This window comes from Alternaria rosae (assembly GCF_020736505.1).
Source record: "Alternaria rosae strain MPI-PUGE-AT-0040 chromosome Unknown BKA58scaffold_4, whole genome shotgun sequence".
NCBI classification, from domain to species: Eukaryota; Fungi; Ascomycota; class Dothideomycetes; order Pleosporales; family Pleosporaceae; genus Alternaria; species Alternaria rosae.
In genome coordinates this window covers 1,863,441-1,884,675 of record NW_025763573.1, presented here as the reverse complement: position 1 = coordinate 1,884,675, position 21,235 = coordinate 1,863,441, and the positions used below count along the sequence as shown (strand labels likewise).

Sequence of the window (21,235 nt, the reverse complement as noted above, 5' to 3'; positions counted from 1 at the left end):
TGGTTCCCTGCTGATGATTCTCGTTGCTTGCATCACCACGGTGCTAGATCACGTCACGCATAGCGACGTGCTTCACCCTAACATAACCATGTCGTAATTACATGCTCAAATGCGGACAGAGTGACTAAGTGTGGATTGGTATTTCAATTAAGCGCCAAGCTGGGGGATACTGTCTAATCATCTCGGCACTGCCAATAAGCAGCCTCTTCCCTCACTACAGCCAGGCCGATGAAACAAGGCTGAGTGGAACTTATACAAGATTGCGAATCGCCAGATGCGGCTTCGCGGGGTATTGGATCCAACAAAACAAAGAAGAAAGGTCTATCTGGGTGGTGGGGTCCGCAATGTAACAGAAATCGTGAAATGCTGCAAGCATTGCTCCTCATGAAAGTTTGTCCATGTCTAATCTCATCGCTTGCTAACGTGAATGACGGAATGCGAAAATGCTGATAGAGAACGCCGATGCCATGCTAGTGGAGTGGAGTGGAGTTGAAAGTTTTAGTTGCGATGCGACAGGTCCTCGCCGGCTAACGAAGCAGTCGCCGAGGAGTTGCCGGAGGAGAAGCCGCTATTGCTCGGGCCATTGAGGAGATCCTGGACCGCCACCTTGGGTACTTGTGGAACGGGCAGTTTTCGCTGGGCACCCTCTGGTTTTGAGATGATGTCGCCTATGCGCAACCCGGAAGATTGACTGGGCACGTAAGGTTGTTCCCGATCTGTAGACGGCTCCATTGGCGCCAAAGCTGGTACGAAGTTTTGGTTCAAACTCAGATGGCGTAGATGAGGAAGCTGGAGGTCATTGAAGCCGTGCGGACGTAGTCTGGGTGAGTGCGCAGGAGTTGCGAGTGGGGTGTGGTCAGGAGTGGGGCTGCAAGAATCGTGAGAGAAAGTCGGCGAAGGAGGGGCAGTTGACGTTGGCGAGCCTGGTCTCGACTTCTTTGTCATGCGATGCGAGTACGGGTCGTCATCCTCGTGTGAATGAGACCTTGACATTGGCTGCGACGAGTACGCGTACTGAGAGAGGCCAGGCAGACGACTAGCATAGGGATGGTAGCCGCTCGTAATGTGGTGTCTACTCGAGTGCGAGTAGTGACCAGGGCGCTGCTCTAGTCTTGAGGCTGCGTCTGCCAACAGATCCATGGGGCGAGACAAGCCGCTGGGGCTGCTGCTGTTACTGCTGTTGAAGCCGCCCTGGTGGTACGCTGCCAAATCGTTGCCCATGTTTGGCGAGTAGTTGGAGAATGAGTGAGGAGGTGACACATTTGGTGAGCCGAGCTGAGAACCTGGAGCACTGCGCGAGATGGGCTTGGATGGAGGGGGCATCATGTGCGCAAGGCCAGAGCCAGGCTCCATAAGGCCAGCTTGAACGGCGGCGACGGCGGCCTGGTGGGCAGCGGCGTGTTGCTGGCCCTTTCCCCGCCGTGAGTTGGGGTTATTGTGTATCCTCGAGTGTCTATGGAGAGTTAGCTGGGAGTTGGCAAGACGTGGTTGATGTGACATACCGAGTAAGTTCGTCGGAGCGAGAAAATCGCTTTGTGCAGCCGGGGAATGTGCAGGCATGGGGCTTCTCTCCAGTGTGAGTGCGAATGTGGCGGGTCTGATGTTCCAGACGGTGGAAAGCCTTATCGCAGAGGGGGCACTTGTAGGGCCTGGGGAGATCCTGACGGGGCTCGTCCGACTGTTGCGGGGCGTTTTGCAGCAGAGGAGCCATGAGGCTCACGGTAGCAGTAGCCATGGAGTTGGGTTGTTGAGTGGTAGTGGGTAGTTGGTGCTGTTGTTGGGAGGAAGTGTCGGGGTTCAGCAGGTTGGCGAAACCTGTCGAGGCAGAGTTGGATTGCATGTGACCGAGGGTGAAAGTTTGGGGAAGGGGGATGATGGGGGGCTCGGATATATGTATGGATCAACGAGGCGGGCGTGTGGGGGTCGACTGATGGCCGTCAGGGCTGTCTGTGCTGACGCGGGCGAGGATATGCCGGAGCAAGCGCAGAAAGAAACGCGGTGCGCCAGTGCGGCTTGGCTTCCTTCGGGGGGCGCTTGAGTCGTGGAGACGTATCAAGAAATGCGGGCCCTTGAACGCTTGCGTGATGACTTGCGGAGAGGAGCGTGCAGCGGGTGCAGGGAGCTGCTGGAGCGAGTGCTGAGTGCGTCCGAGGCCTTTTTGGGCGGGCGCGGGTGAGATGGGGATGGGATGCTATGGCGCAGTACCCAGCGGAACTTGCCTTGGGCCGACGCTGGTTTTGATGGCGCAGTCGCCGGTGGAGCAGCGACAGTTGGTTGAGCGCACGATGCAATTTGCAATCGTGAGAATTCTGCAGCCGAAATTTTGCAGCGGTGAGTGTCGGCGAGAGGTTGCAGAGGGCTACCTGAGGCTGTGGAGTGAGCCTACAGCCAGTGTGAGCAGCAGACCGGGGCCCCCAAACTCTCGTGATGAGGCCAGGACACCAAGTGGGCGTTACGTGGGCAGAGTGAGGCAGCAGGTCAGATGGTGCTACGTCGCTGCGGAGAGGTGGGTGGGCGCTGCGCTGCGAGTGATGGGCGCCGCGAAGCTGGGGCACAGAGATAAGGAGACGGCGGGCTTTGTCTGGGGTGCTCGAGACGTCACACATCTGGGGTTTGTTTGTGCTTCCGCATCTCATGGATGCGCCTTCCTCAGCCATAGGCGCTCCTTCACCTCATGGCCCTGACGCCTCCGTGCCTGCCTACACCGCAGCACAACACCACGGCTGAGCTGCGACACCACCGCCGCTGCCGACTCACCCACCCTCAGGGATCTGTCCATGCATCCCAGCTGCTGTTACTTGTGTTGAGCGCTTCCGCAATCACTTCCACCCATTGGCCCTGTCCGATGACCAATAACGCTCCCCAACACACGCAGCACATCTGATTTACCCACTGGCTTTGTTCGCGTTCCACCGCAGCCCGGGGGCTGATCCAAGACGCTTCCATGGCTGTGGGGGACCATTTCCTGGGGTACGGCAGGCCCAGCAAGCAACAGTGAGCCACCATCTCGCCCCGAGACCCCTCGTTGCAGTGCCTCGCACAGCATCGCAATATCTCTCGCATCATCTACATACCAGCACATGCGCAGCGGAGTAGCCCCGTGCTACCGAGCCGGCCACCTTGCCTTATACTACGGCCCGCCTTCTATGCGTCTTCCCGGCCTGTGCACTCACACAGTCACAGATGAAGATGCGAGTCGGTGAACCAACGCAGGGCGAGGGCGATCTCTGCCGAGACGTGCCCAAACCTGACGATGCATCGGCAAAAGCAGCATTAACATGGCTTCACTATCAGCTCATACTGCGCGACGAATTTTCCCTACTCCGTACTTATCGCAGCCCCTCGGTGACTAGTCGTCTCCGCCTCGGTCCCGCAGGCCATCTCCGCTGCTCGTTATCTCCAACGCACCCTGTCGTACCCCTGTGAGTGGCTTTGCAGCAGATCGTGGGGGGACTTTGCAACGGACCGGCTGTCCCGAACATTATGACGCCTACTTCCTTGGTATTGTTGCCTATGTGAGAACTGCTTCACGGCTCTAACTACGTCTCTTAAAGTCGCCGATACCGTGTCAGCACCGATGCAAATGCTACGCTGCAATTTCAATTTCGGGTCCGCTATTCTTATCTCTTGTTCGAGAAATTTTTGAGTACTGCTAGCCCTTCGATAGCTCGCCCCGCTTTGTGGCGCTTCCTCCGAGCGTACGCCTATGCCGAGCCGACAGAAATTTCTCACGCCAGCATCGCCAGGAGCTGTTTCTGTGGTAAACGTGGCATCGGAGATTCTCGGAACGCATGTCGCTGGAGTTGTGGCTCCGCTCAATTCCACCTCGGTGACGTCTTAGCTGCTTCTGGACCTCCGATATGCAAGGTACGCCTTTGTGGAAGCTTTTGTAGAAGCACTGTCCTTCCAGACGTCACAGTGCTAGACCCGAAACCAGCACAACTCCAGGTTAGTTATGCCGATGTTCATCCACCATGCGTTTCGCTCGTGAAGATAGCGAACGTCGGCCGAGGTACAGTTTCAAGCAACCTCTGTCCTAGTAGACACTGACAGCCATCTGCGACGTCGGTCGGACCAGTGCCCGTCGACTTTCCAACCCCGTGGGTGACAGCTGTTTGCGCAGTGGGACAAGCTCTGCCAGGGTTTTACCTTCTCGTCGCCCAGCGCGACCTGACACTCACCAACTGTTGCGGCGCTTAATGACTTCAGACTGGAATCCCCAGGGTTTCTCTGACCCATTATACTGACGTGTTTCGCATATCTGGAAGACCCCATTACGCGTCAAAGCCAGCAGTACCCGATAGTATCGGTTGATCTACGGGTCGGGCTCTGGGGCCCCGCACCGTTGACAGTGGCTTATGGACCGAGACGAGGCGACGGCGATCCAGGGGTTTTGTTTCGATGATACCGCCACCTCATCAGATCCGACCTTCTCTGCCTAGACTTACCGTAGTGGTCATGTCCTTCACTACTCGATGTCAGGCTGTCGTCTTCAAAGATGGTAACGAGACGTAACGACGAGACGACCCCAATACATCACGCCAAGCTTCGGTGGCAATCCCAGTGCACACAGATGGTGGGAACGGATTACGAATGTTGCATAGCTGGGGTTGACATGCACCGATGGCGGAGTCTGTAAATTTCTTTAATGCAGTCACCCAGCATGAACAAATCTCCAGTCACATGTCGATCCTACGTCAGACCGCGATCTCCACAAGTCTGCACAAAGATCGTCCTTGTCCGCAATCGCTGCGCTTGACAAACTCAATAGACCTTCTATCGCGACTATTGAGCGCGATTGGAACCTACCGCTTCTCCAGGCTCTAATGCACAACAGCAATTCATTAGCACCCCCTCGTGGATCTACGCAGCCCCGATCGTGATCTTGGGAACGATCAATCGGATGCAGTCCGCGGATGAAGGGAAACTGTCGATCTGCTTTTAGCCCCGGGGAAATTCGCGTTGTGCCAGGATGATCGCAACTTCTGAGGCCGGGATTAGAGTTACTTATACGAGGGCCGCTGCGAGACCCTTAGCTGTAAAGTGATGAGGATCAACATGTAAGATGGTAAATTACGGAAGTTCCTAGTCCTAGGTCGATCGGAAATGGCCTGCCAATTGATATAGTGAGCTTTCGTGCTAACGAGCACGATTAACAGACTTGGGATGTGCTTATCTGATGGCTTGTTCCCTCGCGACCTCATCCACTTCCTGCGCGTTAGGGCATCACAGAGACACACAGTACTGTTTCGGGTCTCCCTGATCTCTGTTTGAGTGTACGCCATTACATCAGCATGGTTTGTCGATGGCGAACGCGTCTCGCTTATCTGCCCGCGCAGCACTGGAGTTCATTTCATGCTTGAGCCGTTATATAAGTGAACGTAATGGTGTGAGCTGCGCTCAGTCTCAGTCCTGGAAAGTTATGGTGTCTTTGCGTTTCCGCTTACCGCGGGAAACAGCAACCAAGTCAGCAAAGACCTTTGTGCCTTACTTCGAGTCGACCTTTTGTCAGTGGGACAACTGAGCCGAAACGCCTGCCTGATAATGAATTGACTTCCCCTTATGAGTGCTTATCCGCTTGTGTTTAACATGCTCAGATTGGGAAGTGAAGTAATGTGCGCCAGGAGCATAGACCTACTCAACTTTGTTTCGGTAGCGACTCAGCTTCACACTAGTGATTATGTATGGTCATGCGCCATACATGCCCATCCGTTATATCTGTATAAACTAAAATAACAGCACTCTAGTGTTGAAGACAGCAGTTGGTAAGGTAAGTTATGCTATTCGAAATATGTGCTATTCCTGTGATGCAATACTCTCGTCGCTTCCAAGTACATTGATTAATATAGTCGTTTACAAAACTATGCTCCAAGAACCTTCGAGCAAGTAGGCTATAGAACGACGTAAAGCAGCCATATGCATCTAATCCAAGAGCATCTCTTACTTGTAGGCATGTTAATGTCTACAGGTAAAAGCAAATACACGGAAAAGGCAACACAGGCCGTAGTTCTATGTGTCATATAAGCAGGAGGTATCTATGCCAACGGCCTATACAGCGCGTAATTACTATTAGAAACGAATCGTTCGGGCAATATGGCAGCTACTACTCATTGCATTGACACCAGTCACTAGTATCTCCTTCGTAAAGTTGAAGCTTGTCATACCATCCCTCGTGCAGAACAACATGCGACGCCACTATCATCATCCTCCAGTCTGCACTACATTATCATCTCGGACACCATCACCCGGCATGTAATTCCGTTACGTACGCACAAATTCCTTCTTATGCACCTGCTCCTACGGGGTACACTCGAAGAGGCAGCAGCGTAGCAAAACTCCAAACACCAGAATCAGGATCAACACCACGATCCCCACATCAGGCGTCCAAGCGAAGCGAAGATCCTGCTTCACAGGCGGCTCGGCCCCGGGTACCGAGTGTCAGTCGCCCGCTAGGGCCGTGATTGCCGTCTCTTCACGCAGCCTCCGCCTCCATCAAGGCAAAGGATCAACGGTGACCAGCGGATGGTAGTGCGTTTGTGGAGAAGCGTGGGGAAGGAGTGACATTGCAAGGTTGATACTAAGGCAAGGACCTTCTGCATCTGGCGTTAAACAAAGCCCCTGCTGTTGGTGGAGCCGATGATATGCGTTGAAGCTGTTTCTGCTTGGGTCAGGGCTGGCATGACAGATGCTGATTGCTGTAGAAAGAGGAGATCACCATTTCTTGTGCAGTTTGTGTGGCTGACTGGCGGTGAGCAAGTAAGTCTAGATTTCGTTCACGTATGCGCCCTTGGCGACAGGACAGTGACATGAACTTTCGCTTGCTACGGAGTCCACATTGAAAGCAGGTGCTTCTCCGGCAGGATTGTGTAGTTCGTTGTGCTCCCCGTGGGGTAATCAAATGCGATTGTATCAATGGCTTGCTATAACACCGTCGCGAAAGTGAACCCTATCACATAGTCAGGTGGTCTGCCACGAGCAATCAGAACGTGAAACAAGCAGATAGGTGGCAGCCCCCACGCCCAGGCGACACACAAACCCCGCTGACCCCGGACTCGCGAAGCCTCAAGCCATCATCATCCAAAAGAAGCACGACTTTTGCCGGTGAGGAACCCAGGGCTTTGGGTTTGCGGGCGCTTCCCCGATCCCTGTGCGCACCGGAGTTCCGGGGTGACGCATGCACGTGTAAAGGCTGATGAGGCTTGTGTTGTGCATTTGCTTTTTGTTGCTTTTCGTGGATACCGCTAGCCTGGGGACGACACCCATAGGCTTTGTGTCCAGACTTGTACAAGTGGAGGACGGACGCGAAGCAAATCTACCGCCGGAAGAATACGTAAATGCCTGAGCTGGATTACGCGGAAACGAGAGCATTGGACCGTAGCGCGGAGACGCATCTCTGTGCTGATGTCAGAGCGCTTCGAATGCGGGCGTGCATGCGGGTTGGTGCGGAGACAAGGTGTGGGTGTTCATTCCGGGGTGCACTGTACGACCCCACACGGCTGAATAGCGAGACCCATCCCCGCGGGCCGTAAGACCTGTATCATCGGTGGGAATGCGAGATCTACATTCTGACTGGGAGATTTGTAAGTTTCTAGACCTTGCATATGAAGAGAAGGGAGATACATACGAGCTTACCCCAGATATAAGCAAAACATGTCTGACGAGCAACGCGCGTCGCGACAGAACAACAACTTGGCGGAACTTGACTGTGACAGAAGTGTAGGGTGAAATGATGCTCCCATAATCAAAGCGTAGATGTCCGTGTTACCTTCTTCTTATGGCCCTCTGCGACGACATCTAGACGAGGTCCCGCAGCGTCGTTCTCGTTGACGGGTGCTTCATCCACCAACAACCCCTCAGTGGCGACTTCGTCGTCTTCTATCCAGCCATAGAGCTCATCGGAATTAGGTTCTCGAGCCACGTCCTCGTCGATCTCGGCGAAAGATCTTTTAGGCGGTCTGGCTTCTGTTGGGACGAACAGAGGGGTTGCAATATCGTCGGCTGCTACGTTCATGTCGCAAAGTCCGTGCTGTATAGCGTCAGCGGGAGCTCATCGGCGTAGGATGTTGGAACGCATCGTGGTAGATGAACGCTCTGCAGGTAGTATATCGACGTACATGGTCAATGGTGAAAGATACCACGTTGCCCACACCGCCTTCTTCTGCGAGAGCTACGCCATTCGCCTTGACTAAGCCAGCAAATCGGGCTTTCTGCAAGCTGTCGGCTTGTACCCTACTCTTGGCCTTGCCGTGTCGGGGCCAGTCTCTGAAGAGAACCAGACGAGTAGAAACGCCATTCTCCCATTCAACCCCTGATATTGCCGGTACCAACAATGCGCGTGAAGCGCCACGGATGCGTGTAATGGTCTGGCTTGTCACTAGTAGGGCGATGTCGTGCAGTGCAGCGAAGCGTGTAAGGGTGGCTATCAGCTCGTTGATGACGGTATATCGACGGCCTGCAGCCCATCGCGCCTGGTCTGTCTTGTTTTTGGGCAGGCGGTCGTCCACATTGCGGGGGTATGCGTTGTCGACGAGGGTTGCAAGAGAGTCTACGACGACCAGGCTTGTGCCGTACGGAGGAAAGGCAGCGGGCGCATGCATGAAAAGTGACAGGAAATGAGCAAGCGTTGGCATGGCCAAGTAGTGGAAATGAGCACGCAGTTCATCTCGAGAGACATGGGGCGCATCGGGTTGCGAAGTGAGCATGTCGTCGACGCGATGCTTGACCAAAGGCGAACAGGCAGCATCTGCAAGCAATCAATTAGCCCTGGTCCGCAACCATTCACGATGCCGGCCTCGCAATCGTTGACCACATATACATACCGACCCATACCACTCTCTGGCCCTCGCGCAGGGCAGAGACTGCAGCCTGTATCCTTGAACCCTTCAGTCGCCGTCTCTCTTGAAGCTGTGACGCAGGCACAATTACCCAAATGCTGTCTTGCCGACTCCAGACGGGCCGAAGATCTCAGTCACCTTCCCGCGTATGTATCCGCCCGAGACATGGTGGCCCGGTAGGCTCGGCGGCGAGAGGACCTGGTCGAGCTGTGCAAGACCCGTCGATACAGTGCGGGCTCCGCGCGCATGGAGGCTTTGGAGGGCTTGGGATGCCGAGACGGTGGGCAGCCTGTCTGTTGTAGTGTCAGTTATCTATGCGATCTGTGAGAGAAGAGCAATTGCCTACGCGACGAGGGTGACAGCTGGGGTGCTTCTCCACTAGCCATGGTGTGTCGTGACTTGCGGTCGGGCCTCAGCGGATTGAGATTGTGGTGCAGTAGTCTCGTGATCTCGCGTTGACGCGCATGACGTTTCGCGTTATCCTACGTGTCCTGTGCGCGATGGGATCGAGAAAGCCTTCGTGTGGGTAGAAGGTGTGTCTGGTGGGTGTTCGGGATACTTTGTCGAGAGCACATGTGGGCCGCGGTTCATCATGACTCGCACGCTCTCCTCACTTCGTCATGCCTTGCCTCCTTCTCGCGACAAACATACTGCGTCAAGAGGAACGCGATTTTGGATGATCTGGTCTTTCACACATTCAAACACACCTGCCTTCTGTGTCCTAGCGCCGTCGATATTGCTCGGGCTTATACCTTGGCATGTTTTCACGATAAGAGTCGCATCTTCAAGCTTCTAGATTTCTCCTTTGACCACACGCCACATTCCTTTCCCTAACACGGCGTGAATCTCTACACCAGCATGGCGGAAAATGTCGAAAACTTCGTACTTGCTGCCAATGGTATTCTCAAAGAAGCTGGCATCAACATAACGCTCCAGGCAGTCCTCCTCACGACAGCGTCTTGTATCGCTCCTCTGGTCTTTTTGCTTGTTCTCGCTGCCTTCAAAACACCAAAGCCACTACCTCCGCCAGCCGGCTGCAGGAAAATCGGACTCCAAGGACGCAGTAATCTGGAAGATCAGTATTCTAAGAGATATGCCAAGGGCGGTGACCCCACTCCAGAGAAGCCATGGACGGTCAAGGCACTCTTCGTCTACCCCCTGAAGTCAGGTGCACCCGTCGAGTTAAGCAAGAGCGAAATCGATCGTACAGGGCTGAAATATGATCGCCAGTTCACCCTCGCCCAGCAAGTCACGAGCTTGCCCACGCTAGACGGCAAGGTGACCAGTGAATGGCACTTTATGACGCAAAGGAAATTCCCTCGTCTTGCCAATGTCGAGACTGAGATTTGGGTTCCGGATCCTTCGGCAAGAGGCTACAAAGAAGACGGAGAATGGGTCAAAAGTGAAGGATGTCTGGTCATTCGTTTCCCCTTTTCTCCCGACACCGACTTCACTATCGAGGGTCTGATCAACTACGGCAAAATCATGTTGGCAAGATTGAGCCGAAAGTCGGAGCCAATGCTGGAGTTCAGAGTTCCTTTCAAACCTGCGCCAGAGAGGATCAAGAGTCAGGGCTATCGGAACGAAGTTCTGCGCATTTGGAAAGACAACCCGGTTGCACTCAATGTTAGCCCAGAAGTCGATCGCGAGGTGTTTGAGAAGCTGAGATATACCCTTGGTGCAGCGAATCCAATTGCACTCTTCAGAATCGATACAAATGCGTTTCGGGAGGTACACAAATGCGCGCCCAAAAAGGAGGATGTCGGATTTGAGACGGTCATTGGAATGCACGATTCGGTACGTGTGGACTTTCCCAGCCACGTCTTGCGATTGTTTGGTCTCAGTTGTTACCGTTTCAGGCGCCAGATCTTGGAGATTGTGTCCTGACGTTCTGCGACATTGTGACTAATAGTACTGCAGTACCCGATTCATATTTTGAACCTCGCCTCGGTCCACGACGTAGCATCCAAGCTCCCCAATCCCTCGTCCGAACTTCCAGGTATCTGGCAAAGGCATCTTACCCTGCTCGACGCTCTGCGATTCCGCGCAAACATCTACATCACTGGACCTCCTGCCTTTGCCGAAGACGACTGGAAGAAGGCGCAAATTACTTCATCTGATTCCACATCCTCTATGAACCTGCACATCTCGTGTCGGACGACCAGGTGCAAGTTGCCTAACGTCGACCCGAAAACTGCTGTAGCCGATAAGAACGAGCCACTGACTACCTTGAGGAGTTACAGGATCATCGACGAGGGGTCTAAGAATGCGTGTCTGGGTATGCAAGTCACACCGTTGGATATGGGAGCTGTCGCGGTGGGCGATAAGATTGACGTGTTGGAAATTGGGAAGCATCGATTCGAAGGAGGGGAAGGAAAGAAGGTTGATGGCTGAGCGACGTCGCAAGCTCAAACGATGTAAACTGCGTAGACGTTTCCAATTATCTACTGCGGCGGAAGGAATACTGCCCCTGTAAAATAAATACGAGATCTTCTTGGTCTCAGAGGTCTATTGGCTGTGTAACAACGCATTTTCTCATCAGTAACCGAGACCCTTACATCATTAACCACCCCCATTTCATTTCCCACTCCCTCTCCATCTTCCAGGCCCTTGGATTCCAGGACTCGTAGCCCACCTCAATAGTAAAACTCGGCATAGTAAAGAAGTCCTTGCACAGCTCCTCCTCGTCCACCACACCTATCAACCGTATTAGACTATCCCTCATTCGCGGAAACGGGAGCCGATCAATCCACCGCGGATGTACAATCATCATTTGTAGCTCTGTTGGATGCAGGGGTAATGGAATATGCGGTTTCGGCATGGGTGTTCGTGAGGAGTAGGTAGTAGCGCAGGAAATGCCTTGAATCTCGCCGTTTGCATAGAGTGCAGCAAAGACGGTGAAGGGGGTGATAGTCTGGGCTAGTGGGGAAGGTATGGAGCAAGTTTGGGGGTAGGGGTTGCACGTTAGATCAAGCTCTAGTGTGCTAGAAGGTGCTTCTACGTTCTTGAAATGTGGGCAGGGTGATCTTGATGTACTAAGACGCGCGATAGCGTTTGGACTGGACCCAAATGCAATCTCAGAAGATGCAACGTTCGCGGAGGATTCTGGGCGTTGGGTTTGAGGCAAGCGAGACGTTGATATGCTGGTTTCGAGTTGAGCGTGTCGTAGTCGCTGTCCTACATTACATGAGTATAAAATGATGCATGCGCAATGGTCCACACATACGGCGTGCACGTTGTGCCAAGCGGTCCTGTATCTGCTTCCTCTTTTTCGCATCTTGAACATTTTTCCACTCATCATCCCTGGGATCCGTTCTTCGTGCCATCATTTATTGACTACTAGCTTTTGAAGGCACTGATAGGAGTTTCTCGCATTTATGGGATCGAGCAGAAACTCGCAAGAATACCTAGGTATACTTCTATAAGGCGTCCACAATGCTTACAAATACAAGAGCACTGATAAAAGAAGGCTGCACTAATGGGCATGGGTCTCGGAAGAGCGCTCATGACACTCAAAATTGAAAACTCCAGTCGACGAAGTGTAGCTCAAGCAGAGTTGACTTTCAAGTCCTCATTGACGTTCTGCTGCCGCGTTAGATTTTGCGATGTCTCCAACTGTCTCTGCAATACGCCAACCTCGCATCCCCCATTTCATTGTATCGCGCTCTAGGAATTGCATTCTTGCGATGATTTTTGAGCATCAGAAGCTGATGAATAAAGAGGGTAGAGAATATTCAGAATGGAGAGAGAAGCTGGAGGCAGCCATGATGGGGCCCTCAACCAGGATTGGCTAGCGCACGGGTGAGTCACCACGGGGCCCTCCAACTCTTGCTGCTTGCTTTTCAGAGTCGGTTCTGCTTCAATACAACGAACATTTCGCGATTACTGTGTATCTTTCCGTACATCAATTCGTATCATGGTTCCAGGCGTCTGTATCATGTGCTCAGACACCGTCAGCCTTCAAGAATCTCATCGATCAGCTACAAATGCTGCACGGCCTGAAGAGAGCCAAGATGGCTTCTAGGTCATGAGGTTTTATCACTCTCGTCGAGGTCTCTGTTCATGTATCTGGCAAAATCAAATGCAGCGTCGAAAGGAACGAAGTCATATCAACGCGCTGTCGCAAGCTTCTCAGCGCGCCCGTCAAACAGGGCGGATCCTGAATGGGGTCCCGGCAACATCCATACCGTCAATCCTGCCGACGCATCTTGTCAATTATCCGCAAATTGGACATCTAAATGAATACGTACGCCTTATTCATCGATCAGAAGAATCTAGGATGTCACCAACGTCGATTCATGGAGGATGAGCGAAGAGAATCTGTCGTCTGAGGGCTGCGGTAAAACACTGCTTGCATGCGCAGAAGTCGAAGCGATGTTACCAAAGAAGGCACGTATGTGTCGTATCTCACTGTATGTTACATGTCTAGCCCTTCTGTAAGCATGTCACACACTAAGTCTGGACGCAGGCTGGCCGACTCGCAATGAAAACGTAATCTCTAGCGTACGTTAAGACCTCAGCGGCCATCAATAGACAAGACCTCTTCCGGATCTTTCAAATATTGCGGAGGCTGCTCTGTTCACTGTTGCATAGCTCAAGACGATTGGTACAAGAACAGCGTTGTCAAGGACAACACACGTTAGAGACTACGGCCTAGACCGATATTGGAACTGCTTTGTTGACCTGTCGAGGATCTGGCCTGGCCATACCCACGCAAATCTCCCGCCTACCCCAACTGGTATCAAGTTGTTGGAAGTGCAGACTACGGAGATCATGGACCCGTCGAACATGTTCATTCACACAACCTGGCCTGACAAATCGGCCGTCTAACTGGGGTCCGTAACCGCGCACACGAAGGGCGTAGACTTGCCTATGCTGTACCGGCTAAAGCTGATTGAACAAGGCGGACATGTACCCAGTAGAGGGCATTACCCCGTGCTTAGGATTTTTCCAGTCCTCGCTGCGTTAGCGCCAGATCCTTCGCGACGCACTCCGCCTAAAAAAACGCGACAACAAATTCAACACCGACCACATGCAAGGCCACAATGCAGGCACAGAGCCGTGCCCGTAGGTAGAAGACTAGCTTCTTGATGCATGCTTCGACCGGCAAATCATTTCTTGGCTGCCTGGCTAGGACCTGCGTACGAAGTAAATATCGCGTACGCAACCGAGTAGCGTCAAAGTCAAAGAGGGACGTCGGGAGTGGATAAGACCTGTGGACCTCCGCCACGGGCGTAAACTTGTGATCCTTCGCGATGGTCGCGCGGAGGACGGACCACTACGTGGAAGTCTGCCTTACTAGCACCATCTCTTCGTTTGGGAATAGATGTAATGGCTTAAGCATGTGGGTTAATATCTGAAGTCGTGCATATAAAGCCACCATGAGGCCTTATGATTTCAACATCAGCTTTCTAGCCCTCGCTTCACCTCATCAAACACCACTCAAACACACAAACGGCTCGAACTACCACCAAACTCACCATGTACACTCAGAGTCTCATCCTTGCGGTTCTGCCTCTTATGGCTCATGCTGTCGACATTATCCAGTTCGCCATCTGGGAAGACAGCGTTCCTAACACGGAGTGCAACCTCGACCTTGACGGCGCCTACTGTAAGCAATATCCCCCGTGCTAGCCAAATGTGAGTCATTTACTAATATTGTACATCGATGTTTAGTTATGTGCAGCAACATCCCTGCTGAAACTTGCTGTGCGAACTTCTGGAAGACCACAAGCTCTATTCTAGGTCGCGGCCTCAACAACACCCAGGTCGATGGCCGCGATCCAGACTCATTCGCCGTGTTCAACGGCGAAGACGGCGACCCATGCGCCGTGACTACGGAAAGCTACTGCGGCGGCGGCGGAGGTTTCGAAGACTTCTGCTGGGCTACCGATGGTGGTCAAGAAGGATGTGGTGCAAAGGAGACTGGAGGCTCACTCTGGCACAGCGGGGATGAACATCTGAAGGGGAGATTTGCCAAGAGGAATGTTGATGCCGTTAAGCCCAATGTAGCTGGGATTTGGGATGCGGTTGAACGCAAGCACCGTCACTTTAGGATTGGAGGCGACGTTCCTGCTGATGTTACTACCATTCTTGTCGAAGCTGTCAAAGCGAATGCAGGATACGGGTACCTTGATGAGTCGGTGAAGGCTCTTGAGATTACGGAATAAGTTTGGTTGGGATGGCATCGAGGTCTTGGACTGATGTGCATGTTAAGAAGAGGAACAGTGTTGGATTGTGTGCTTACGTGTCGACGAACCTATCCTACTTCTAGTGCGACAGTCACTCTTTTCGGGATTTCAATGAGAATTTGTTCTTGAGACTGAATATAACCATTCAGACCGCAGCTCCAATATCTATTGCTGTTCATATGTGAAGATGCTCGCCCACTCTTGAACGTGTCTATCATGTCTTGGCAAGTCTTTCTGCCTGGTTTCTTCGCTAGTATAAGATCGTGACTCCATCACCTCCTAATCCGAGAAGTTTTTAGCAGAGATTTTGGAGCTGGAGGTACAATTCGGCTTGCGTACGTATTACGGCATGCCCAGATGGGCCTCATTGCGGGGCTAACAGCACTAGCGGGGTAGCACATTGACATTGAACCGCACGTTGAATCTACAAAAGCCTATAACTCTCAGCGCTTTCTTTTTATCATCCTTTCTCTCTGGTGCAGAGAAGATGCGGAAGTTCGAACATCAGCCCGACAAGGGGGGCCCGAAAGGAAGTGCAAGGGCTATGGTGCAGCTACCGATAGCGCAACCAGCCGCTAAGCCAGCATCAAATGGGCCTTCGGACTCGCACAACATCACCTCATCGAGCGCCGACCCTTATCAAGCAGCTCGCGAAGCTCTCGACCATGATGGCTTTGTGGTTCTATCGGCTTCGCTCTTCCCATCTTTTGATCTCGACGCCCTTCGGGCTGCTGCCTCCCGCATGACAGAAGCAGCACGTTCTGGGAAGTGGCCATATATACGTACATTACCGAAGCAGTTCCCACCATGGCCGCAAGATCCTTCGAAAGGCATCTGGGGCGTGCAGCATCTGCTTCACCCGTCAAATCCCGATCATCTCACATTCGCGAAATCGTACTTTGACAGCGAGCTTCTGAAGTATGTCGCAGCACTGATTGGGTGTGGGGAGGATGACTTGACCATGGAGCTGTACAATATGCTGGTTCGCCCAGACGAGAACTTCAGTCTGCGTTGGCATAGAGATGATGTCGCAGCTACCGCAACGCCTGAAGAAGAGCTCGACCGATTGAAGAAGCCAGGACATCACGCGCAGTGGAATCTTGCGTTGTATGACGACAGCAGTCTTGTACTTGTGCCTGGTTCGCACAAACGCGCACGCACTGAGACGGAACGAAATGCGGACCCGTACGAAGCACACATGCCCGATCAGATTACTGTGCAGCTCAAGGCAGGAGAGGTAGCCTTTTACAACAATAACATCTTACATCGCGGTGTGTACGACAGTTCGAAAGAAAGGATGACCTTGCATGGAAGTATAGGGACGATACATGCGGGGAGTGAGCGTGCGAGGAATGTGCTGCAGCATGGTGTCGGTGATTGGTAAGTGTCTCGGTAAGGACTGCAGGTGTGACATACACTGACTTACCCCACCTACGGTTAGGGCCAAGGAATACGATTTCGAGGGATTTGAACCTGGCATGGCAGAAAGGGCGAAGAAGATGAGGGAGAGGCTCGTGGAGATGGGGCAGCGAAGCGGAGATGTTGGCTTCTTCTCGAAGGATGAGTGAGCTTGCGTGAGCAACGTCGAGCTAGGAACGGTTCTGAATGATTGAGAGAGCCAATGTAAGGGCGAATGGGTTGAAATCTTCTACGCAGACTCCTTGTGCTAAGCGTATGGGTCTCTCTGCGTAATCGAGGAAGATATCGAATGGCATCAGAAGAGCACTATAGGTACAGTACTGAAACTTGAGGGTTGCTGTAAGACCAGAATCTGATGATCGATGTTGTCACCTTGCCAGAACAATCACCCAGTACCTTTCGAAGGATGGTACACATAGTCTCTGTCACAGCGAGGCATCCGAATTAGAGGAAGGCTCCACGGTGCCGCTCTATCCCGTCGTAGTTGCTCGAGTGTAGATTTTACGATTGCTTAAAATCTGTCTCCGAACCTGACCTCGGGAACGCACTCAAGCATTCGTGTCTACTGCCGAGCCCTGGAGTCAAGTCAAGACGTCTAAGAATTTGCAACGCTACTATCGATAGAGGGGTAGCTCAGTGGTACAAGTCCGTGGCGTTCCAGACCCACAGCCCAGTCAAATCCTTCACTACCCCTGAACAACCCCGAATCAACTCAAGATGCTCCAATCCTCACGTCTAATCCCCCCAATGCGCCCCCTTCGCGTAAGTTTGCTGGGAATATATTGACTCAATTTGATAATTCCTTCATCAACAATACCTCCAATCTGCATCGGTGGTTTAGTGGTAAAATTAGCCGTTGCCATGCCTCACAGCACAGTTTCGGCTAGCCCCGGGTTCGATTCCCGGCCGATGCATTCCTTTTGCCATCCTGCACGCCGTTGTGATGGTGATGGTGAGGTGGAAAGACATGGTTTTTTGCAGACCTGCGCGGGGTCACGTGTCAGTGGGGTGCCGCCAACACCGGGTGTTCTAAGCGCCACCTAACAGCGGGGTACAATGCAGGAAGTCGTCACAAGGATTCCGCATTTTTGCTCCTTGGTCTGGCTTGGAGCTAGCACGGCGTGGACGGACAGTTCCGAATGTAGTTATATAGGGCAGATTTCGCGACAGTCTTCTATACTTCCTAAAGAGGAGCCTTGGCGCAATGGTAGCGCGTTGGTTTTCGGCTGAAAACATCAATCACCAAAGGTATGGGTCTCCACGCCTCCAGACATCCAGCAGACTCTAACAGATGACAGGTTGTGGGTTCGATCCCCATGGGCTTCGCTTAATTTTTGCTTTTTCCATTGGCTTGAGACGGTCTTCAAACATGCCGATGCTCTGTCTGGAGTTGCATGTTTTGTTGTGGTCGTTCTTTTTGCAATCTCCACCATCTCTACGCCTAGTTTCTTTGTCGCTTCGGGTACTGAACACGATCCACGGTAACTAGTCAGACGTTCAACAAGCGGTTGGTATAATGCCAAACAGGCTGTTGATATCTCCATCCTCCCGGTGGCAGAATGCGGGATGACATACGTGCAGCCATCGATCTTCACGTTTCAGATGCATCGACCGAACCCAGCGACCAGGTCGCGTTGCTGTCAAGGCAATTGAGACCAGCAACTTGACGCACATAAACAAACCTGCCGGGTCTACAGCGGAAGATCCTTGCGTCATCTTGGGTAAATCAGGGTTCGGGAAATTATGATACCCGTTCTTGTCGATCAGATAACCTTGAATCTGAAACGCGGTGACCAAAGAGTGGATACGACTCAACGGTGCATGTGGGTTGGCTCCTCAACGACACGGAGGCTGACGTGTCTTTGCAATGATGTCAGATGAAAGATCAGCGGAGAATATGAGATTCGACGCTGACGGGTTTGGGATCAGCGCGGAGTTTTGGATCCTGCGCTTTGTAAGGGCTGTGGAGTATACAGCCTTTGACAGAGTAGATAGATGGTCAGCAGAAGGGTATTCCCACCATCGTGCCAAGTTCCCTAGCAATCAGTTATCTCTCCACTGGACAAGCATTGATCTTCCAGCCACACGTAGGTCAAGATGTAATGCATCCCTGAGACCCGACAGAAAAACCATGCGAGAAACGTCCCAGACCCAATTCAAGCTGTCTGAAGCGGTCAGAATGCAGCAATTTCAGCACTACCTCCCGTCCTTGGCGGTTGACCAGCAAATCCACACAACCGCGAACGTTACTATATGACAGCGCTACTATATGATGGTTTTCGTGCTCAGCTGTTTTCGCGTGGGTTGTTTGCAAAGGATGGAACACGCCTGCGTGCTGGTGGTGTGTGTTATCATCCCAGGAGGTCGTGTGCATAGAGCTACACAGCTTCTACACCGACAACAGGACAGCACATCCAGTTCCATGGCGCACTGTTGCATGAGCATTGGAGATCCCGCAGACAGCGGGTCGACGGCAATCGACGATCGGAACGAATATCCAAGCGAGACGTTCTAACATCAAGCGCGTTCCAATTGGCTGTAGTGGTCACAAATGCGCAGGCTACATTGTTAGTAAAAGGCTATACCCTGTGTGACGTTGACCAGAGCAGCCACAAAAGCTTCCTCGTGCGTGCTTGGCCGGTCTAGACAGCGATTGGACGCATGTGGGGTGCCAGACGGGTAGATGAGCCAAAATGCTTGATTGGTGGGTGGTAAGAAGTTCTCTCCAGATACTCGTTGAGAATGCTCTAGGTCGATGGACGCGTGGAGGCTAAACACGACGGCTACAGTCGCTGGGTGGTATTGAAGTCTGAGAGTGTGTTTGCGCAGCTGCCGCGGACACGGAGAAGCGTCAAGATTGACATCGTGGCGATTGAGATCTGGAATTCGATACTGGCGGATGGACTAGGTATAATAATACCCCAGAGATGCAGTGGATCAGTCGAGAGCATGGGCAACCAACCAAGCCTTGGTGCTGTCGGGTCGAGAAGTCAGACATGGTGATGTGTTGACACGCACAACGATCGGTTGCAATTGCCTTCCTTGCAGTGTCCAAGATACAGCAGGTAGCTTTTGATCGGCGAGCTGGATTTGCGTCTCGGCATAGGCATAGGAATAGGAATAGAGCCTTCATCGAGAAGGGTGGTTCCTTGCGACTACGATGAAGTACCGCCAATTTGGATACCTGGCTAGCTCCGCGAGAGTCAATTCTATATGCGTTGTGCTAAAGGCTAGCGCGAATGCTCCGCCTGGACGAGTCTCGGGATTTTCTTACTGCCGAAGAAGGCGAAAGAAAATGATGCACAAGAGGACCGTGAAGACGTGTGGGTGAGGGCTGGTAGTGACCGTGGATGATTCCCGAAAGAGCAGGAGGTTTTCTTCCATCTCTCCACACGGGTCGTTGATTGGCCGACCTGCTCAAAATAGAAGCCGCACTGATCGCGTCTTTCTGATGATCGCGTCACCCTGGCGAGAAAAGCGGGGCACAAAAAGACATGGTGGAAACAGGCAAACCCACCCTCGAACGCCATGAGCTGCGACGACGCGCACCACTGGCATTTCTGCACAGTAGCAGAGATGGGACTGCTAGGCGCGTCTCGAGTGCGGTTGCGCAATTACAGGAAATGATGTTGTGCCCCGACAATGCACATCAAACAGCTCTCATCTCGCTGAGCCGAACATCCTCGTCCCGTTCCCCACGGCTTGGGGAACATCGCAATCCGCAAATTTCATCACGGGGATGCGATGCTGCACGAGTCTCGCGGAAGGCCCGACGTGGTGCCGGGACCCTCTGGAATGGTGCCATGCATGCAGTGCCGGAAGCAGGAGAGGTGGGGAGTGGTGGTAGAGCCGTGGCATCAAGTAGGCACAGTAGGCACGGAGTAGCAAAGGGACGGGAGACTGGCGCGCAATGAGCGGGGTACAGACATGTCGGTGAAGCATCAACATGGCGAACGAGGGCTTTGGAGCGTCGTTATCGCAGCCCGCCAGCGACCTAACGAGCCCACCGCTACTCAGCAACTGCTGCAAACGGCTGAGCCGCAGGTGCGGTGGGTCGCGCGACGCCGGGCTCGCGCTGCGGATTGGCCGTCGAGGTCCCTCGCAGAGGCGAATTCGTAAGTGTTTACCAGATCGCGTCGTATTTGCTCGGCCTAAGCGCAACGCGTCGACGCACCAGCCGCGACAGGAGGGTTTGCAGGCAGTGTCCCGTTGCCATGCAGCGAGAAGCTTCCGAACGGCAGGGAGGGGATGTGGCAGGATCAACATGTGGTTAGAGGTGCAAATGGGCCGCCGCGATATTGTTGCTTAGATCGGCTGCGCCCGAGCACTATATGACGGGGGAGCGACCAGGGTCAAAGTGAAGCTGGCGAGGTGAGGTGATGGACGTTGTCTTCACAACGTCGGGGCGGATGAAGCTCAGCGGGCCATCGGCTATGAAGATTTGCGTGAATACGGTGGGCGGCAGCGGCCCTGGACAGGCACGAGCCGTGAGGCCATGGAGCCAGAGACACAGTACATGTTCAGCAACATGAAGTGTACACGGCCTGCGACAGGTTGGCCGCACAGGCAGGCTGGCATAAAGACGCTGCTGCACCTGGCGAGGCAGGGCAACGTGCTCGTTGTCTGGCGTGAGGAAGTTATTGAATCTCCTAGACCTAGCCGCGCCCGTCCGTGCGTGCTCCAGAGACTAGTGCGGCCCCTTTGCCTGACAACCTCAACTCTTCACCGCGACGGCCAACCTCACCCTCCCTCTATTATTTCCTTTTCTGCTTGCTTGTTGAATCGCACGTC

The 21,235-nt window shown here is 53.1% G+C and overlaps 8 protein-coding genes and 2 non-coding genes across 10 annotated transcripts; 5 read left to right on the top strand and 5 right to left on the bottom strand.

Annotated features, from left to right (window-relative positions):
- Positions 1–2,008, bottom strand: BKA58DRAFT_154066 (catabolite repression element A). The gene is made up of 2 exons (XM_046164840.1): positions 1,503–2,008; positions 1–1,453 (listed from the first exon to the last, which is right to left on the bottom strand). The coding sequence occupies exons 1-2, from the start codon at positions 1,838–1,840 to the stop codon at positions 499–501; spliced, it is 1,293 nt and encodes a 430-aa protein (XP_046026430.1). The 5' UTR covers positions 1,841–2,008; the 3' UTR covers positions 1–498.
- Positions 1,625–2,920, bottom strand: BKA58DRAFT_154078 (uncharacterized protein). Its single transcript, XM_046164841.1, has one exon. The coding sequence runs from the start codon at positions 2,655–2,657 to the stop codon at positions 1,938–1,940; it is 720 nt and encodes a 239-aa protein (XP_046026429.1). The 5' UTR covers positions 2,658–2,920; the 3' UTR covers positions 1,625–1,937.
- Positions 2,921–7,527: 4,607 nt separating this feature from the next.
- BKA58DRAFT_154008 (uncharacterized protein) lies at positions 7,528–8,880 on the bottom strand. Its single transcript, XM_046164839.1, has 4 exons — positions 8,820–8,880; positions 8,115–8,743; positions 7,625–8,026; positions 7,528–7,569 (listed from the first exon to the last, which is right to left on the bottom strand). The coding sequence occupies exons 2-3, from the start codon at positions 8,700–8,702 to the stop codon at positions 7,742–7,744; spliced, it is 873 nt and encodes a 290-aa protein (XP_046026428.1). The 5' UTR covers positions 8,703–8,743; positions 8,820–8,880; the 3' UTR covers positions 7,528–7,569; positions 7,625–7,741.
- A 595-nt stretch (positions 8,881–9,475) lies between these two features.
- On the top strand, positions 9,476–11,373 carry BKA58DRAFT_428859 (uncharacterized protein). Its single transcript, XM_046173027.1, has 2 exons — positions 9,476–10,631; positions 10,755–11,373. The coding sequence occupies exons 1-2, from the start codon at positions 9,693–9,695 to the stop codon at positions 11,226–11,228; spliced, it is 1,413 nt and encodes a 470-aa protein (XP_046026427.1). The 5' UTR covers positions 9,476–9,692; the 3' UTR covers positions 11,229–11,373.
- On the bottom strand, positions 11,374–12,208 carry BKA58DRAFT_382851 (uncharacterized protein). Its single transcript, XM_046170136.1, has 2 exons — positions 12,061–12,208; positions 11,374–12,011 (listed from the first exon to the last, which is right to left on the bottom strand). The coding sequence occupies exons 1-2, from the start codon at positions 12,161–12,163 to the stop codon at positions 11,389–11,391; spliced, it is 726 nt and encodes a 241-aa protein (XP_046026426.1). The 5' UTR covers positions 12,164–12,208; the 3' UTR covers positions 11,374–11,388.
- Positions 12,209–14,120: 1,912 nt separating this feature from the next.
- BKA58DRAFT_153881 (uncharacterized protein) lies at positions 14,121–15,232 on the top strand. The gene is made up of 2 exons (XM_046164838.1): positions 14,121–14,445; positions 14,511–15,232. The coding sequence occupies exons 1-2, from the start codon at positions 14,316–14,318 to the stop codon at positions 15,002–15,004; spliced, it is 624 nt and encodes a 207-aa protein (XP_046026425.1). The 5' UTR covers positions 14,121–14,315; the 3' UTR covers positions 15,005–15,232.
- Positions 15,233–15,569: 337 nt separating this feature from the next.
- On the top strand, positions 15,570–16,593 carry BKA58DRAFT_313269 (uncharacterized protein; the record flags this gene model as incomplete). The annotated part of the gene is made up of 2 exons (XM_046167424.1): positions 15,570–16,405; positions 16,467–16,593. The coding sequence occupies 2 exons, from the start codon at positions 15,570–15,572 to the stop codon at positions 16,591–16,593; spliced, it is 963 nt and encodes a 320-aa protein (XP_046026424.1).
- Positions 16,594–17,270: 677 nt separating this feature from the next.
- On the top strand, positions 17,271–17,358 carry BKA58DRAFT_t40. Its single transcript has one exon. It is a non-coding gene; the product is annotated as a tRNA-Gly (tRNA).
- Positions 17,359–17,634: 276 nt separating this feature from the next.
- BKA58DRAFT_t41 lies at positions 17,635–17,770 on the top strand. Its single transcript has one exon. It is a non-coding gene; the product is annotated as a tRNA-Arg (tRNA).
- A 2,334-nt stretch (positions 17,771–20,104) lies between these two features.
- BKA58DRAFT_401027 (uncharacterized protein) lies at positions 20,105–20,710 on the bottom strand (the record flags this gene model as incomplete). Its single annotated transcript, XM_046171640.1, has 1 exon — positions 20,105–20,710. One exon carries the CDS (start codon positions 20,708–20,710, stop codon positions 20,105–20,107), a length of 606 nt encoding a protein of 201 aa, XP_046026423.1.
- Positions 20,711–21,235: the final 525 nt, after the last annotated feature.

Excerpts from the sequence above, each read along its gene's own strand:
- BKA58DRAFT_154008 (XM_046164839.1), bottom strand. The coding sequence starts at position 8,702 with ATGCTCACTTCGCAACCCGATGCGCCCCATGTCTCTCGAGATGAACTG. Across the intron at positions 8,027-8,114 it reads TATCTTTCACCATTGACCAT|CACGGACTTTGCGACATGAA; the intron begins GTACGTCGATAT and ends GACGCTATACAG.
- BKA58DRAFT_428859 (XM_046173027.1), top strand. The coding sequence starts at position 9,693 with ATGGCGGAAAATGTCGAAAACTTCGTACTTGCTGCCAATGGTATTCTC. Across the intron at positions 10,632-10,754 it reads TCATTGGAATGCACGATTCG|TACCCGATTCATATTTTGAA; the intron begins GTACGTGTGGAC and ends ATAGTACTGCAG.
- BKA58DRAFT_382851 (XM_046170136.1), bottom strand. The coding sequence starts at position 12,163 with ATGATGGCACGAAGAACGGATCCCAGGGATGATGAGTGGAAAAATGTT. Across the intron at positions 12,012-12,060 it reads CTTGGCACAACGTGCACGCC|GACAGCGACTACGACACGCT; the intron begins GTATGTGTGGAC and ends CATGTAATGTAG.
- BKA58DRAFT_153881 (XM_046164838.1), top strand. The coding sequence starts at position 14,316 with ATGTACACTCAGAGTCTCATCCTTGCGGTTCTGCCTCTTATGGCTCAT. Across the intron at positions 14,446-14,510 it reads CGACCTTGACGGCGCCTACT|TTATGTGCAGCAACATCCCT; the intron begins GTAAGCAATATC and ends ATCGATGTTTAG.
- BKA58DRAFT_154078 (XM_046164841.1), bottom strand. The coding sequence starts at position 2,657 with ATGGCTGAGGAAGGCGCATCCATGAGATGCGGAAGCACAAACAAACCC.
- BKA58DRAFT_154066 (XM_046164840.1), bottom strand. The coding sequence starts at position 1,840 with ATGCAATCCAACTCTGCCTCGACAGGTTTCGCCAACCTGCTGAACCCC. Across the intron at positions 1,454-1,502 it reads CGCTCCGACGAACTTACTCG|ACACTCGAGGATACACAATA; the intron begins GTATGTCACATC and ends AACTCTCCATAG.